At 44.0% G+C, this 18,738-nt stretch overlaps 1 protein-coding gene across 2 annotated transcripts in view; it reads right to left on the bottom strand.

Moving 5' to 3' along the window:
• Window positions 1–18,738, bottom strand: part of GPN3 (GPN-loop GTPase 3) — a 36,863-nt gene that overhangs the window by 17,806 nt on the left and 319 nt on the right. Inside the window, exons 1-4 of one of the 2 annotated variants that reach the window (XM_053589573.1) lie at window positions 18,516–18,700; window positions 12,923–13,031; window positions 4,675–4,842; window positions 1,690–1,814 (exon numbers count right to left, since the gene is read on the bottom strand). In XM_053589573.1, coding sequence (XP_053445548.1) covers window positions 1,690–1,814; window positions 4,675–4,842; window positions 12,923–13,031; window positions 18,516–18,563 — 450 coding nt within the window. In that variant the 5' untranslated portion in view covers window positions 18,564–18,700. Of the gene's footprint in view, window positions 1–1,689; window positions 1,815–4,674; window positions 4,843–12,922; window positions 13,032–18,515; window positions 18,701–18,738 lie in introns of those variants that run through there. The other variant, XM_053589575.1, reaches the window with a different exon arrangement.

Here is an 18,738-nt window from a genome sequence, read left to right on the forward strand (position 1 = left end):
TAGCCAGGTCTGGTCGTGTAGGCCTATGCTTCCTGCTACTCAGGAGGCTGAGGCAGGAGGACTGCTTGAGCCCAAGAGTTTAAGGTTTCAGTGAGCTATCGTGACACCACTGCACTCTAGCTGGGGTGACAGAGTAGGACTCTATCTTTTTTTTTTTTTTTTTTGAGACAGAGCCTTAAGCTATGGCCCTGGGTAGAGTGCTGTGGCGTCACAGCTCACAGCAACCTCCAACTACTGGGCTTAGGCGATTCTCTTGCCTCAGCCTCCCAAGTACCTGGGACTACAGGCACCCGCCACAAGGCCCAGCTATCTTTTTGTTATAGTTAGGCCGGGGCCGGGTTTGAACCTGCCACCCTTGGTATATGGGGCCAGTGCCCTACTCACTGAGCCAGAGGCACCGTCCATGGGACTCTATCTTAAAACAAAAGAACACAAGGGTGGCGTCTGTGGCTCAAGGAGTAGGGCACTGGTCCCATACGCCGGAGGTGGCAGGTTCAAACCCAGCCCCGGCCAAAAACCACAAAAAAAAAAAAAAGAACACAAAACAAAACAAAATAAAGAAAAACTACCCTTAAGCAAATGCCTGACCCTTTATTCCTAAAGGAGAGGGGAAAGAGGGAAAAATGTAGATTTAATCTTTTAATCTACAGTGATCACAAACACCAATTTAGACAGTATTGCTAACCCCCTTTCCTATTTTATATTCTTTAAGAACTATTAATAAAATTTGATGTAGATAGATCACAGACTGGACAAAAGGTCCTCAGGAAAAAAAAAATGTTTTTTGAGTGAGTCTCACTCTGTTGTCCCAGGCTAGAGTACCATGGCATCACAGTTCATGGCAACCTCAAACTCCTGGGCTCAAGCGATCTTCTTGCCTCAGCCTCCCAAGTACCTGGGACTACATACATGTGCCACCATGTCTGGCTAGTTTTTTTTTTTTTTTTTTTGTGGTTTTTTTTGGCCGGGGCTGGGTTTGAACCCGCCACCTCCGGCATATGGGACCAGCGCCCTACCCCTTTGAGCCACAGGCGCTGCCCTAGTTTTTCTATTTTCAGTAGAGACAAGGTCTCACTCTTGATCAGGCTGGTCTCTAAATCCTGAGCTTAAGCAATCACTTGCCTTGGCCTCCCAGAGGGTGAGGATTTATAGGTATGAGCCACCTTGCCCAGCCTGATCCTCAGAAAATTAAAAATAGGTCCTTAATTTTTCTTGGTAAGCAGTTCCCCCAAATTTATGACATCATAATTTACTTTTTTTTTTTTTTTTTTGTAGAGACAGAGTCTCACTCTATGGCCCTCAGTAGAGTGCCGTGGCCTCACACAGCTCACAGCAACCTCCAACTCCTGGGCTTAGGCGATTCTCTTGCCTCAGCCTCCCGAGTAGCTGGGATTACAGGCGCCCGCCACAACGCCCAGCTATTTTTTTGGTTGCAGTTTGGCCAGGGCCGGGCTTGAACCCACCACCCTCGGTATATGGGGCCGGCGCCTTACCGACTGAGCCACAGGCGCCGCCCATAATTTACTACTTTTTAATTCAAAATAACACTATCACAATAATTTAATGATAAAGGATACTGAATAACTCTGGAACAGTTTGTGAAATGTCCAGAATGCCATAATAATTAAAGGAGACTGTCATCCACTTGTACCTATGGTTGAAACATGTATAACAGATTGATCCACAGACCTTGAATGACTCCACCATGAACTGAGAATCAACAAGAAAAACTCCACAGACTCGGAACTCCCACTGTTCTAATTGTTGGACCAGATGTTTCATCACAGGCAGGTGAGTATACAACTCAATCTGACCTACAAAAAGAACATTACAAAAATATTATAGTTCTATTTTTTATTTTGGTTTGTATTTTTTTGAGACAGAATCTTGCTCAATCATTCCAGCTAGAGTACAATGGTATTACCACAGCTCACTGCAACCTCAAACTCCTGGGCTTAAGTGATCCTCCTGCCTCAGCCTCCCAGAGTGCCAGGATCACATGTGTGAGCAACCACACATGGCCAAGAATATTATAAACAGGAAATAGGGTAAATCACCAAATCAGAGAAACAGATTCTCCCAATAAGATGATCAAAAATGATGAAAAGTCAATCCCTGACGATATGTTGAATTTTAAGGGCTTATAGCCTCTCAAAGCAATCATAAAATCTGACATACCACCATGATAGGAATCCCAAACAAACTATCCAGTTTTATGTAGAAAATGAGGTTCTTAAAAAAAAAAAAGAGATTCTTTGCTGGGCATGGTGGCTCATGCCTGTAATCCCGCCCTTTGGGAGGCCAAGGTAGAAAGATTGCTTGAGGCCAAGAGTCAAAACCAGTCCAGCCAACATAGCAAGATCCTGTCTCTAAAAAAAAAATAAAAATTAAACAGGTGTGATAGCTCACACATGTACTCCTGGGTACTTGGGAGACTGAGACAGATATCTTGAGCCCAGGAATTTGAAACAGCTGTGAGTTATGATTGCAACACAACACTCTAGCCTGGGCAACAAAGCAAGATGCTGTCTATTAAAAAAAAAAAAGAAAAGAAAAATTAGTCAGTCATGGTGGCTCACACCTGTAACCCTAGCACTCTGAGAGCTGAGGCAGGTGGACTGCTTGAGCTAAGGAGTTTGAGACCAGCCTGAGCAAGAGTAAGACCCTGTCTTTAAAAATAGCTGGACAGGCGGTGCCTGTGGCTCAGTGAGTAGGGCGCCGGCCCCATATGCCGAGGGTGGCGGGTTTGGACCCAGCCCCGGCCAAACTGCAACAGAAAAATAGCCGGGTGTTGTGGCGCGCGCCTGTAGTCCCAGCTGCTCGGGAGGCTGAGGCAAGAGAATTGCATAAGCCCAAGAGTTAGAGGTTGCTGTGAGCCGTGTGACGCCACGGCACTCTACCCGAGGGCGGTACAGTGAGACTGTCTCTACAAAAAAAAAAAAAAAAATAGCTGGACAATGACAACTGCAATAGAAAAATGGCCGGGCATTGTGGCAGGCGCCTGTAGTCCCAGCTACTTGGGAGGCTAAGGCAAGAGAATTGCTTTAAGCCCAGGAGTTTGAGGTTGCTGTGAGCTGTGATGCCATGAGACTTTACCCAGGGTGACATAGTGAGACTGTCTCAAAAAAAAAAAAGAAAAATAATAATAATATTAATAGCCGGGTGACTCAGTGCCTGGAGGTCAGTTAGGGTGCCAGCCATATACACCAAGGCTGGAGAGTTTGAACATGGCTCGGGGCCTGCTAACCAACAATGACGAATGCAACAAAAAATAAAGCTGGGCCTTGTGGCAGGCGCCTGTAGTCCCAGCTACTTGGGAGGCTGAGGAAAGAGAATCATTCAAGCCCAAGTGTTTGAGGGTGCTGTGAACTATGACGCCATAGCACTCTACTAAGAACAACAGAGCGAGACTCTGCCTCAAAAAAAAAAAAATAAATAAAAATAGTCGGTGTTGTGGCAGGTCCCTATAACCCCACATAATAGGGAGGCTCTGAGGTAAGATGATTGCTTGAGCCCAAGAGTTTGAGGTTATTGTGAGCTATGACGCCACAGCACCCTACTAAGGGTGACAAAGTGTGACTCTGTTTCAAAAAAAAAAAAGAAGAAAGAAAGAAAAAGATGTGGTTCTTTACACTTTAGATTTTTATCAATCAAAAGTGTTATATATGTAATTTGTTCTTCAAGATGCACACTTACATATGCTTTTTTGTGGGTAGATGTATGTTTAATTAAAAGCAAGGGAAAAAAGTTATGACCACAAATGATCAACACTAGCATGGGCTCAAGTTTAAAATTCACAACTGGCTTAAAAATTTATGTGGGATTATCTGTGGCCTCTACCAACCAGCACCATTTCATGACAATTTCCTCTTTGTGTATATGTGGGGTAATGGGAGGTGGGAGCTTTTTTTTTTATTTTTTAAAGAGACAGGTCTGGGCTCAGCGCCTGTGGCTCAAGAGGCTAAGATGTCAGCCACATACACCTGAGCTGGTGGGTTCGAATCCAGCCCGGGCCCACCAAACAACAATGATGGCTGCAACCAAAAAATAGCTGGGCGTTGTGGGAGGCGTCTGTAGTCCCAGCTACTTGGGAGGCAGAGGCACGAGAATCGCTTGAGCCCAGGAGTTGGGAGGTTGCTGTGAGCTGTGATGCCACGCATTCTACCTAGGGCGACAGCTTGAGGCTCTGTCTCAAAAAAATAAAAATAAAAAAAATAAAGAGACAGGTCTCACTCTGTCACCCAGGCTAGAGTACAGTGGCAGAATCATAGCTTACTGGGGCCTTGAACTCCTAGGCAGAAGCAATCCTCTTGCCCCAGCTACCATATCTAATTTTCTCCCTAACCTCCCTGCTACCCTTATGTGACCATCTGTGCTATTCCCGTGGGATACCAGCCCAAAATAAATATTTAATATAATTTGGGTAATTTTTGTTTATACTGTCTTGAACTCTGCTGGACTGAGAGCTCCATGAAGGCAGAAAATGTAGCTTCTTTGCCAGGGTACAAAGCCAAGACTTTGATAAACTCAAAAACAAATTACAGTCAACACATGAAGGCTTAGTACCTGACTGCAGTATAGTTTAGAGCTACAAATGCTCTTTCTACTTTCTCTCACTGAGGACACAACTATCATGACTTCGAGGAAGATGACACATTGACATTACTCACTTACCTGGACAATCAAAAAGGATGTAGTCATCCTCCACGTGACCAAGACAGTTCTCTAGCCAGTCAAAATTATTGGCAAAGTACTCCATGCAAAATACCAATCCTCCATTGGGACCGAACCTCAGAGAATCATCTTCCATCACATCATCTATCTCGATCAGTTCCCGGATGTCTGAAAGGGACAGATAGGACCTAGAATATAATTATCTATTTGAAAATTTTCATTCTCATTAGTAATTATTAACTATATTAAAAGCTCACATATATGAAATAGTTTATGTACATGGTTTTTCATTGTAGCAGTGACCATGAATAGGGAACAGAACAAATAAAGTTCTACACAACGAGACAATGGAATACTATGCAACCGCAAAGGGGGACTTTATTTATTTATTTACTTATCTTTTTAAGACAGAGTATCACTTTGTCACCCTCAGTAGAGTGCCATGGCATGATAGCTCACAGTTACCTTAAACTCCTGGGCTTAAGCGATTCTCTTGCCTCAGCCTCCCAAGTAGCTGGAACCACAGGGACCTGCCATGATGCCCAGCTATTTTTTGAGACGAGGTCTTGGTCTGGCTCAGGCTGGTCTCAAACCTGTGAGCTCAGGCAATACACCCACCTTGGCCTCCCAAGTGCTGGGATTACAGGCAGAAGCAACAATGCCCACCTAGGGAGAGGCTCTCTTTAAATACGGATATAATATAATCTCCCAGGTATGCAAAAATGCAACTATGTAAGAATGCTATCATTTGTGCTACAAATAAAAAGAAAGATAGGCTCGGCACCCATAGCTCAGTGGTTAAGGCACCAGCAACATACACCAGGGCTGGCAGGTTCGAACCTGGCCCAGGCCTGCTAAACAACAATAACAACTACAAAAAAAAAAAAAAAAGCCAGGTTTTGTGGTGGACGCCTATAGTCCCAGCTACTTGGGAGGCTGAGGAATCACTTAAGCCCAAGAGTTGGAGGTTGCTGTGAGCTGTGATGTCACAGCACTCTCCCAAGGGCAACAAAATGAGCTGTCTCAAAATAAATAAAATAAAATTCACAACATATACTTACTGCATATATGTATTGAATTTTATATGCACAGACTATCTACAGAAGGACGTACCAGAAACTGGTAACACTGGCTACCTCCAGCAAGGGGAGTTTACTGCTGGGATACAGAGCAGGAAAGAGACATTTTCCTGCATATTTACTCTTTTATACATTTTGCATTTTGAACCATATATATTACCTATTCCAAAAATAGTAAAACAAAACCAAACAAAGAAAACCAACCACAATATTTTTTCCTTTTTTTTTTTTTTTAGGTAAAATGCATTTTATTTATTTGTTTTGTTTTGTTTTTTGTGGTTTTTGGCCGGGGCTGGGTTTGAACCTGCAACCTCCGGCATATGGGACTGGCGCCCTACTGCTTGAGCCACAGGCGCCACCCCATTTTATTTATTTGTACTTAGACCGTGCAAACTGCTACTGATACACGATGCAGCCAAACAACACATCTTTCTACAAAATAGTAGAGAAATGAACAAATCAGGAGTTGTAGTAAAACAGAGCAAAAAGAGGCAGAGGAAATCCATGAAGTGCATTCTAGCTAACACTTCATCTGAACAGTTGAGGATTTTTTTTTTTTTTTTTTGCAGTTTTTGGCCAGGGCTGGGCTTGAACCCGCCACCTCTGGCATATGGGGCCAGCGCCCTATCCTTTTGAGCCACAGGCACCGCCCTCAGTTGAGGATTTTAATAAGGAAATCCCTCTATTCCTCAAAGTAAAAGTAGGCCCCTTTGCCCACTTCCCTGCCATGGAGGCCAATTCGGTGTCCATGGCAAATGTAATTTGCTCTTATTCTATAAACCTACCTTTCTCTTCCTCAATAAAATTTGTTTCATGCTTACCGCCCCCCCAAAAAAAACAGGAAAAGTAAACTTATCATTTGAACCTGCAATTCCACTACCAGCTATCTATCCAAAAGAAAGACTTTTTACCCTAAGGAAGGACATTTGTACTGAAATGTTTATAGCAACACAATTCACAAAGCAAAGATATAGAAATGAAACAATCCCCGTGCCCTTCAACACACAGATTAATAAATTGTGGTATATGCATATCATGGATTACTATTCAGCCATAAAAATAGATAGAGATTTTGCATCTTTTTCAACAACGTGGATGGATTTGGAGAACATTTTCCTAAGTTATCGCAAGAATGGAAAAACAATCCTCACATGTACTCAATACCAATTTGAAACAAGAAGATTAAGAATCACAGACCCACATCAGAGAAAATCTCGAATTCGAAAGGTAGGGAGAAAGGATTCAGTAGCTTCCCACCCAACAGGTACAATGCATGGGATATATGGCACATTCCCAGAGTGTAGGACACAGCTAGAACTCTGCCTTTAACCTTTTATGTGTAAATGATATAACCTAATGGTTACATAATTTACCTTTTGGTTTTGTCCATCCCCGAAGCATTCAACTCTAACCACAGACAATTACATTTACACTTAATTGGAAATAAAAATAAAAATTATCCTCACCTTTTAAGTATTCGCTTATGAGAAAAAAAAAATAAGAGCTCCTAATCCCAGAAAGTGGGAATAATCCTTCACATATCTTTGTATTTTTTTACTTGCTAAAGCTATCCAAACTAATTACTATAACTACTTTATCTATAACCAGAGACATCTTCTATCATGTTGTCTATAGCAGCCAAGGTTACTGAAACCTCTGATTAGACTCAAATTTTGCAATAGGCACACTGAGAACCAGAACAGAGGCAGAAAAGTTCCTCTAAAAAAAAAAAAAAAAATCAGCCAGGCGTGGGGGCTCAAGCCTGCCTGTAATTCTAGCACTTTGGGAGGCTGAGGTGTATTGGTAGATTGCTTGAGCTTAGGAGTTTGAGAAAATAGTCCCAGCTACTCGGGAGGCTGAGGCAAGAGAATCGCTTAAGCCCAGGAGTTGGAGGTTGCTGTGAGCTGTGTGAGGCCACGGCACTCTACTGAGGGCCATAAAGTGAGACTCTGTCTCTACAAAAAAAAAAAAAAAAAGGAGTTTGAGAAAAGCCCGAGCAAAATCAAGAACCCATCTCTACTAAAAACAGAAAAACTTGCCAAGCGTTGTAGCGATTGCCAGCAGTCCCAGCTACTTGGGAGGCTGAGGTAAAAGGATTGCTTGAGACCAAGAGTTTGAGGTTGCTATTAACTATGACCCCATGGCACCCTAGGCAGGGTGACAGAGTAAAATTGTCTCAAAAAAAAAAAAAAAAAGACAGAAAATAAGAAATAAAAATCCTGAAAGGATTTAGCCACTGCTCACACTAAGACTGAGTAATACACCCAACTTCACACATCTGTAGGCTGCATATTCACTGAGTAATTTAGGAATGAATCCATGGTTTATGGGGAGCTAAAATACTTAGTGATTTGGTGAATTACATTATGGCTTTCTCCAGCAGTTTCCAAGGCAATTTCCAAATCACTGGCAAGAAAATTTTGCTGGAACTGTAGGCAGGACTGTAAAGGCCAACTACCACTTCTTAACACAATGATCCTAGAAGAGCTACTTACCCTCCTCACTTTCCTCATCCTGGGGTCAAAGGGTAAGAACTATATGAGATCTAGGCTCAGCGCCTGTGGCTCAAGTGGCTAAGGCGCCAGCCACACACACCTGAGTTGGCAGGTTCAAATCCAGCCCTGGCCCACCAAACAATAACGGCTGCAATTTAGCCAGGCATTGTGGCAGGCGCCTGTAGTCCTAGCTACTTGGGAGGCAGAGGCAGGAGAATTGCTTAAGCCCAGGAGTTGGAGGTTGCTGTGAGCTGTGATGCCACAGCATTCTACTCAGAGTGACAGTCTGAGGCTTTGTCTCAAAAAAAAAAAAAAAAAAAGAAAGAAAAGAACTATATGAGATCTAAAGGGCTTAGAAAAATTCTAACATATGTGTGGTTTTCTTATTAATTTTTAGAAATCAATATTTAGAATTTTCTACCTTAGGTTTTTACTTATTGTTTTTGTTTAAAGAGATGAGATCTCACTCTGTTGCCCAGGATTTTTTTTTTTTTTTTTGTAGAGACAGAGTCTCACTTTACTGCCCTTGGTAGAGTGCCGTGGCGTCACACGGCTCACAGCAACCTCCAGCTCTTGGAATTATGTGATTCTCCTGCCTCAGCCTCCCGAGCAGCTGGGACTACAGGCGCCCACCACAACACCCGGCTATTTTTGTGTTGTTGCAGTTTGGCCGGGGCTGGGTTTGAACCCACCACCCTCGGCATATGGGGCCGGCGCCCTACTCACTGAGCCACAGGCGCAGCCCTTTTCAGACAGTCTCACTATGTCACACTGGGGGTTGAGTGCCATGGAATGATTCTGTTGCCTCCGCCTCCCAAGTAGCTGGGACTATAGGTACTCGCCACAATGCCCAGTTATTTTCAGAGACAGGGTCTCGCTGTTGCTCAGGCTGGTCTTAAACTCCTGAGCTCAAGCAATCTACTTACCTCAGCCTCCCAGAGTGCTAGGATTACAGACGTGAGCCCCCCACCCGAACTTTGTTGCCCAGGCTTAAGTGCAGCGGTGCAACCATAGTTCACTGTAGCCTTGAACTCCTGGGCTCAAATGAAGTGATACTCCTACCTTAGCCTCCTGAGTAGTTAAAACTACATGCCTAGATATTTTAAATTTTCTTGGTATGTTGCCGAGGGTGGTCTAGAACTCCTGGCCTCAAATGATCCTCCCACCTCAGCCTCCGAAAGTGCTGGGATTACAGGCTAAACCACTGCACCTGCCCTTATTTTTTGTACTCAAACCTATACTCTCTGTTCACAAAGAACTGAGCTTTACTCACAGACACATTTATACTGGTAACATCTTACTCCTTTCTCCAGGGATAAACAACTGACCCAATCTGGGACAATAAAATTGGTCTTCTAAAAGGATGAATCAGTAATCCTAGCACTCTGGGAGGCCTAGGTGGGAGGATAGCCTGAGCTCAGGAGTTCAAGACCAGCCTGAGCAACAAAGAGACCTTGTCTCTACTAAAAATAGAAAAACTAGCCAGGTCTTGTGGTAGGCACCTGTAGTCCCAGGTACTTGGAAGGCTGAGGCAAAAGGGTTGCTCAAACTCAAGAGTTTGAGGTTGCTGTGAGTTGTGATGCCATGGCACCCGACCAGGGCAACAGAGTAAGACTCTGCCGCAAAAAAATAAATAAAAGGATGAATGGAGGACACTTGTCAGTCAGTAAAACATTTGGACCAGAAAGTGAAATGAACTGGGGATTGGAGTGACCTTATTAGGTCACAAGCATATTGAAGCAAAGAAAGCTGGTATGTGAGAGGGGAGAAAAGAGACAGAAACAGGAAGCTGGCCTCAGTTCTCATATTTGTGTTTGGGGTTCTAGTCTCTCAAAAAGTCCTGGTTTTGGCTTTTTTGAGAGGCCCCCTAATAAATCCTCTTTTTATTAAAGCTAGCTAGGGTGCTTTCTGTTTGCTGTAACCAAACAATCCCAAAGTAATGCAATGCCTTTTTCTCACAGAAGATGAACATTTCACATCTCCTCTTCTCATTCAATCTGCCTCCTCCAACCCTATGTACTTGCAGACACTCTAAGTTAATGTCCCCACCGTACAACATTAACAGAAATCAGATGCCAATGAAAAAGAATTTCCCAGGTTACCACATGACACCTTCCACCCACCTTTCCTCTTATTCCAGAGAAAGAAATACCTCACTCCTAGCAAAGGTAAAAGCCCCCCATTCTGGCAGCCATTCCTGAAGCTATTTTCACTGTTTCTGATATCTTCAACTCCTCTCTTTCTATGGGATTTTTTTTTTTTTTTTTTTTTTTTTGACACAGTCACACTGTGTCACTCTCGGCAGAGTGCCATGGCATCTCAGCTCACAGCAACCTCAAACTCTTGGGCTTAAGCGATTCTCTTGCCTCAGCCTCCTAAGTAGTTAGGACTACAGGCGCCTGCCACAATGCCCGGCTATTTTTTGTTGTAGTTGCCATTGTTGTTTGGCAGGCCCAGGCTGGGTTTGAACCTGCCAGACCCAGTGTATGTGTGGCTGGCGCCCTAGCCACTGAGCTACAGGCACCAAGCCCCTGGTTAACGCTTGACCTCCTCAAGTCCATATTTCACCTGTAAATCTGAGTTATCATGACAAACACAAATCAGATGTCAATCTTCTCCAGTTTAAAATCCTGAAGTGGTAGGGCGGTGCCTGTGGCTCAGTGAGTAGGGCGCCGGCCCCATATGCCGAGGGTGGCGGGTTCAAACCCAGCCCCGGCCAAACCGCAACAAAAAAATAGCCGGGCGTTGTGGCGGGCGCCTGTAGTCCCAGCTGCTCGGGAGGCTGAGGCAAGAGAATCACGTAAGCCCAAGAGTTAGAGGTTGCTGTGAGCCGTGTGACGCCACGGCACTCTACCCAAGGGCGGTACAGTGAAACTCTGTCTCTACAAAATAAATAAATAAATAAATAAAAAATCCTGAAGTGGCATTCCACTGATGACAAGACAAAATCCTGCTACCCCTAACCCACTTTTTTCCTTCACCCATGCTTCAGCTCACTGACATTTTTGCTTCTCTGGAACATTCCAAACCCTTTCTCACCTCTAGGTGATTTACTGACCTTGATATTCCTCATTTTGGAGGTCTTTCCCCAGCTTCATGAGCACATTACCATCCTTCAAGTCCAGGCTCAAAAAGTCCCACCTCAGGCTGGGCATGGTGGCTCACCCCTGTGATCCTAGCACTCTGGGAGGCTGAGGCAGGTGGATTGCTTGAGCTCAGGGTTTCCAGACCAACATGAGCTAGAGCAAACCTTATCTCTAAAAATACCTGGGTGTTGTGGTGGGCGTCTATAGTCCTAGCTACTTAGGAGGCTGAGGTGGGAGAATCACTTGAACCCAGGAGTTTGAGGTTGCAGTGAGCACTCTAGTGAGGGTGAAAGTGAGACTCACTCTCTCAAAAAAAAAAAAATTCCCGGGTGGCGCCTGTGGCTCAAGGGAGTAGGGTGCTGGCCCCATAGGCCGGAGGTAGTGGGTTCAGACCCAGCCCTGGCCAAAAACTGCAAAAAAAGAAAAATCCCCTCCTCAGAGACACCATCTGTGGTCAACATCCCTAAAGCAATCTCTCCTGGTTAATCCTAATCATCAGTCTGCAGTCATTACCATATTCTGCAATATATCATTACATACTGTTTATTGCTATCATTTTGTTTATTGCTTACTACCTCCACTAGGAGGGTGATGAGAGCAGGAATAGTGTCTATCTTGTTCTCTGATACAACCCTGGTGTCTGGCACAAAACAGGTACCCAATAGACACTTTAATGAGTAATTAAAATACTTAAAAAAAACCCCTACAAGACTGATCACTTGGGTTCGCGCCCATAGCTCAAAAGGTAGGGCGCTGGCCACATACACCAATGCAGGCAGGTTCGAAACTGGCCTGGGTCTCCTAAACAACAAGTGCAACAAAAAAATAGCTGGGCGTTGTTGACTGGTGCCTGTAGTCTCAGCTACTTGGGAGGCTGAGACAAGAGAATCACTTAAGCCCAAGAGTTTGAGGTTGCTGTGAGCTCTGATGCCATAGCACTCTACTGGGATGACATAGTAGAACTCTGTCTCAAAAAAAAAAAAAAGACTGCTCACTTGAAATGATCAGCAGTAAACCACATTCACTACAGCAGAACAAAGCATGAAAAGGACAGAAGGAGGGCTTGGTGCCCGTAGCACAGTAGTTACAGCGCCTGTAGCTCAGTGAGTAGGGCGCTGGTCCCATATACTGAGGGTGGCTGGTTTGAACCTGGTCCTGGCCAAACTGCAACAGAAAAGTAGCTGGGCGTTGTGGCAGGTGCCTATAGTCCCAGCTACTCGGGAGGCTGAGGCAAGAGAATCATTTAAGCCCAAGAGTTTGAGGTTGCTGTGAACTGTGACGCCATGGCACTCTACCAAGGGCGACATACTGAGACTCTATCTCAAAAAAAAAGACACAAGGAGGGTGGTGAGGCAGGAGTCTACTCACTCACTTTTAAATCATACATCAAAGATCAAGGAAATATACTGTTACAAACATCACCATGAACAGATGTCACCAAATGACTCTCAGCCTCATGCTGTTCAATATAAAACTAGAGAACCAGATAGTAATAATTTTTCACTTTCTGTGCTGAGCAGCCAGGATTCACTGCCTCTTCCAACCTTACCACTCCTGAAGGAGGAGAAAGGCTCTAATAAGGACTTACCAGCCATCACAGGGTAGTTGAAGTGTTCTGCTGCTGGATCTAGGTTTACAACTTGGACTGATCGGTTGAGGGCTTCACAGTGCTGGACCATGGTGGCACAATAGGTGCTCTGTAATGTCACAAGGCATGGGAAATTAGAACAAGAGGTAGTGTGCTATGCCCTCATCAACCAAGAGGCTGATTGAAAACGAGGGAGAAAGATGGTGGGCCAGGAGTCAGGACACCTGACTGTACTGCAGATCTAGACCTGGCTTGGACTCAGGGATAATTCTGAAGAAGTTACTCCTCTACTCTGGCCTTTAATTTTCTTGTCTTTAATTGGTATGTCCTCTGTGATCACTAAGGCTCCTTACTGCTCTAACGTGTGACAAGAGGTATTTAGAGGGAAGACAGGTCAGGCATGGTAGCTCATCCTTATACTCCCAGCACTTTTTTTTTTTTTTTTTTTGAGACAGAGTCTTACTCTGTTGCCCTGGGTAGAGTGCCACGGCATCATAGCTTTCAACAACCTCAAACTCATCAGCTTAGGAGTTCTTCTTGCTTCAAATAGCTGGGACCCTAGGCGCCTGCCACAATGCTTGGCCAGTTTTCCTATTTTTAGTAAAGATGGGGTCTTCCTCTTGCTCAGGCTGGTCTTGAACTCCTAAACTAAGGTTATTAACCCACCTTGGCCTGCCAGAGTGCTAGGATTATAGGTGTGAGCCACTGGGCCTGGCCTCAACACTTTTCAAGGCTAAGAGAAGAGGACTGCCTAAAACGAGAAGTTCTAAGTCAGCCTGGGCAACATATTGAAACCCTGTCTCTACAAAAAATTTAAAAATTAGCCAAGTTGAAAAAAAAAAATTAGACTCGGCACCCGTAGCACAGTGGTTACGATGCCAGCCACATACACCAAGGCTGGGGGGTGTGAACCCAGCCAGGGCCAGCTAAACAATGACAACGACAAAAAAAATAGCTGGGCATTATGGCAGGTGCCTGTAGTCCCAGCTACTTGGGAGGCTGAAGCAAGAGAACCACTTAAGCCCATGAGCTGGAGGCTGCTGTGAGCTGTGACAACACAGCACTCTACCAAGGGCAGAGACTCTGTCTCAAAAAGAAAAAAAAAGGGGTGGCGCTTGTGGCTCAAGGAGTAGGGCGCCGGTCCCATATGCTGGAGGTGGTGGGTTCAAACCCAGCCCCGGCCAAAAAAAAAAAAAAAATTAGCCAGGTGCATGCTTGCAGTCTTAGCTACTTGGGAGGCTAAAATGGGAGGATCACTTGAGCCCAGGACTTGGAGTTACAGTTAGCTACAACTGGGCCACTGCCCCCCAGCCTGGGCCACAGAGCCAGGTGCTGTCTCCAAAAACAAACAAACAAACAACTAGGTAGATAGAAGATCTCTGGTTATATAGTGTAGCACCAAATAGACAGTACCTCTACCAGAACTTGTAGTAGAGGTGATGTGTCCTAGTACAGGATATTTCACCACATAGGAATGTGCTTGGCAACCTAGGGTAACAGCATTCCAAGATAAGGGAACATCAGTTCAAGAAATAAATAGCCCAGCAATGGGCTACCAGTTTGCAAGTTATCCCTCATGTAGTTGTTAGCATACTAGTTGTTAAAATCTCTAGGCTCAGTGGTTAACGACTTTAATTCCAGCATTTTTGGAGACTAAGGTAGGGGATCACATAAGGCCAGGAGTTCGAGACTAGCCTGAGCAAAAACCAGATCCTGTCATTACAAAAAAATAGAAAAATTAGCCAAGCATGGTGGCATGTGTTTGTAGTTCCAGCTACCTGGGAAGCTGAGGCAGGAAAATGGCTTGTGCCCAGAAGTTTGGCTGGAAAATGGCTAGCACACTGCCTGGCACATAATAAATGCTTGGCAATTATTTGTAACTGACTGACATATTGTATTTGAATATAAGCTCCACAAGGACAGGGATTCTGTGTGTGTGTATTTTGTTCCTCACACAATCTCCAAGGCCCAAAACAGGGCCAGGCATAAAAAACATACTCAATAAATGTTTCTGATAGTAAGCATCACCAATTTATAGAAAGACCTAACACGTCAGTCCAAAAATTAATCTAGAATATATAAATAATCTCCATCATGCTTTCCCCCTCAGTGCCTTTACACATACTGTTCTCTACCTGGATGCTCTCTCCATGTATCACACTGTATCTTAATTGACAGTCACTTGTTTTCCCAAATAGACTATAGGCTCTTCCCGGTAGGTAAGGGCCATATCTTAGTTACACGTATATGTCCTGTACTGAAATAGGTCAATGGCTTAGAACAGTGTTTGTTAAATTAAAGATTAAAGTTACATAACACCTCCAGACTGTTTCCCACAATTGTTATCTGATTGAAATTTTCTATTTCTACTTTTTCTGCATGTCCCTAACGTTATTCCCTTAATATTTGTTTACAAGAAAAAAATTCTCAATTGTAAAGAAAAAACTAGTTATATTTATCATAATGTCAAAGGAACTATAAAATTACATAAAACTTTAAAATGCTTTTAATTCTAGCTAAACCCAGGTGCCTAGTAAAAGCTCTGAGTCATGGATAAAGGACTTAAATTCAGGCGGCGCCTGTGGCTCAGTCGGTAAGGCGCCAGCCCCATATACCGAGGGTGGCGGGTTCAAACCCGGCCCCGGCCAAACTGCAACCAAAAAATAGGCCGGCGCTGTGGCGGGAGGCTGAGGCAAGAGAATCACTTAAGCCCAGGAGTTGGAGGTTGCTGTGAGCTGTGTGAGGCCACGGCACTCTACTGAGGGCCATAAAGTGAGACACTGTCTCTACAAAAAAAAAAAAAAAAAAAGGACTTAAATTTAAGGCATGAAACAATAAAAATCCTCAAAGAAAGCATAGGAAAAACACTGGAAGATATTGGCCTGGGGAAAGACTTCATGAAGAAGACTGCCATGGCAATTGCAACAACAACAAAAATAAACAAATGGGACTTCATTAAACTGAAAAGCTTCTGTACAGCTAAGGAGACAACAACCAAAGAAAAGAGACAACCTACACAATGGGAAAGGATATTTGCATATTCTGAATCAGACAAAAGCTTGATAACTAGGATCTATAGAGAACTCAAATTAATCCACATGAAAAAAGCCAATAATCCCACATATCAATGGGCAAGAGACATGAATAGAACCTTCTCTAAAGAAGACAGACAAATGGCTAACAAACATGAAAAAAGGTTCACCATCCCTATATATTAGAGAAATGCAAATTAAAACCACCCTGAGATACCATCTAACCCCAGTGAGAATGGCCCACATCACAAAATCTCAAAACTGCAGATGCTGGCGTGGATGTGGAGAGAAGGGAACACTTTTACACTGCTGGTGGGACTGCAAACTAGTACAACCTTTCTGGAAGGAAGTATGGAGAAACCTCAAAGCACTCAAGCTAGACCTCCCATTTGATCCTGCAATCCCATTACTGGGCATCTACCCAGAAGGAAAAAAATCCTTTTATCGTAAGGACATTTGTACTAGACTGTTTATTGCAGCTCAATTTACAATTGTCAAAATGTGGAAACAGCCTATATGCCCACCAATCCAGGAATGGATTAACAGGATGTGGTATATGTATACCGTGGAATACTATTCAGCTATTAAAAAAAATAGAGACTTTACATCCTTCGTATTAACCTGGATGGCAGTGGAAGACATTATTCTCAGCAAAGCATCACAAGAATGGAGAAGCATGAATCCTATGTACTCAATTTTGATATGAGGACAATTAATGACAAGTAAGGTTATGGGGGGGAAGGAAAAGCAGAGAGAGGGAAGAAGGGAGGGTGTGGCATGCCTTGGTGCATGCCACACCTTCTGGGGGCAAGACATGATTGCAAGAGGGACTTTACCTACCAAATGCAATCAGTGTAACCTGGCTTATTGTACCCTCAATGAATCCCCAACAATTAAACAAAAAAAAAATTTGCTGAGGTAAAAAAAAAAAAAAAAAGCTGAGTCTAAGACCTGCTCTCTGAAAAGACAGAAAGATTAAAGAAGTGGTGAAGATACACTAGCACAGCAGTTCTCAACCTGTGGGTTGCAATCCTCAGGAACTATTAAAGGGCCATGGTATTAGGAAGGTTGAGAACTACTGCACTAGCACCACACACAATTTCACCTGAATGGGAAATGAAGAAGTGGGAGAGAACTGAAAAGGGAACAACCTTTCAATGTATGAGGTCTAACAATTAAGTTCACTAAGTTATCCTAGAAAAAGTGCTACAGGACGGTGCCTGTGACTCAAAGGAGTAGGGTGCCGGCCCCATATGTCGGAGGTGGTGGGTTCAAACCCAGCCCCGGCCAAAAAAGAAACAAGAAAAAGTGCTACATACTTCATTGCTGAATACTGTTATGGTCATCTTTGAAGTACTGCCCTTGGGAAGCTATGCACTGATGCCAGGGCCTAGTCCACCCTTCAAAGCAATTTCAGAACTCTTTTTCTGGAATGACCTTAAGAGCTGTCATTGTATGGCACACAAAGCACACAACAGTAATGAACACTACTCAGCAAGACACCACCACACACTGACACAAATACAGCTGTGAAACACTGATATACCAAGGTTATGAAATTTTACCAAGTTGTTTGTATAGTGCTGCCAACAGTGGCAAGTTCACAATCTTAATTGTCAGATCCCAAAGGACAGCTCTGATGGTCATTCCAGAAAAAGAGTTCCAAAATTGCTTTGAAGGGTGTTAGAAGCTGGCATTGGTGCAAAGCTTCCCAAGGGGAGTACTTCCAAGGTGACTGTAGTGATATTAAACAATAAGGTATGCAGCATTTTTTCTAGGATGAGTTTGCGAACTTGTTAGATATAAATCCAGGGTTGTTTTGCTCTTTTGTTTTCTGTTTGTTTTTTCTTGCAGCAGGGTCTTGCTCTGTTGTCTAGGTAGAGCAGTGCACATTCTGGCACAATCACAGCCTACCCAGTACTACAGGCCCACACATCAGGCCTGGCTAATTTTTCTTCTTCTTTTCTTTTTTTTTTTTTTTGGAGATACAGGGTCCCACTATATTACCCAAGCTGGTCTTGAACTCCTGGCTCAGGTGATGCTCCCACCTCTACCTCTCAAAACTCTTGAGAGTATAGAGATGAGCTCCCACATCTGCCTTCTGAATGTTCACCTACCATCTAAAATCATCTTCAATACCAGAAGTCCACAACCCAAGCTCTGAGAAACAGTAACTAAGGAGATCCCATTTCAACCTCCTGGCAGCGAGACAGGGCCAGATTCTGGGGTTAGAACACTGGATTCAAATTTCGGCTACAACTTACTAGTTGTGGAATGTCATGCAAAGATCTTAACCTTTCTGTGTCTCATTTTCTGTAAGAAGGGAATAATAGAACCTTACAGGATTATTATGAAAATAAATGAGGCGGGTCATAAGTATCCAATAAATATTAACAACTACCACACTACCCCTTCAAAAAAAAAAACAAAACAAGTAAAGCACAGAGAGCTAGAAGCGACTCGCGCCGTGTCAGGGACCCCAACACAAACGCCCGGTGGTCCCTCCCTCAGGAACCGAATCCCCCGCTTCCCATGAGCTCCAACTCTCCCCAAATCCTCACCTTCCCGCTGCCGGCAGGGCCCATGACGAGTTGCGCATACCGAGGCATGTCTGCTCTCCGGCTTCCTGGAGCCGCCAGTCACACTTCCTTCAGCCTTCGCTCGACGCCCACTGAGTGCCGAGAACATAAAGGGCGAACCAATCGCAATCCCATTTATTTGTATGTCCACGGTTTTGCCACACCTCTGACGACGGAGCTTTCCGCGGTCCAAATCCCGTGAGAA

This window comes from Nycticebus coucang, chromosome 4, assembly GCF_027406575.1.
Source record: "Nycticebus coucang isolate mNycCou1 chromosome 4, mNycCou1.pri, whole genome shotgun sequence".
NCBI classification, from domain to species: Eukaryota; Metazoa; Chordata; class Mammalia; order Primates; family Lorisidae; genus Nycticebus; species Nycticebus coucang.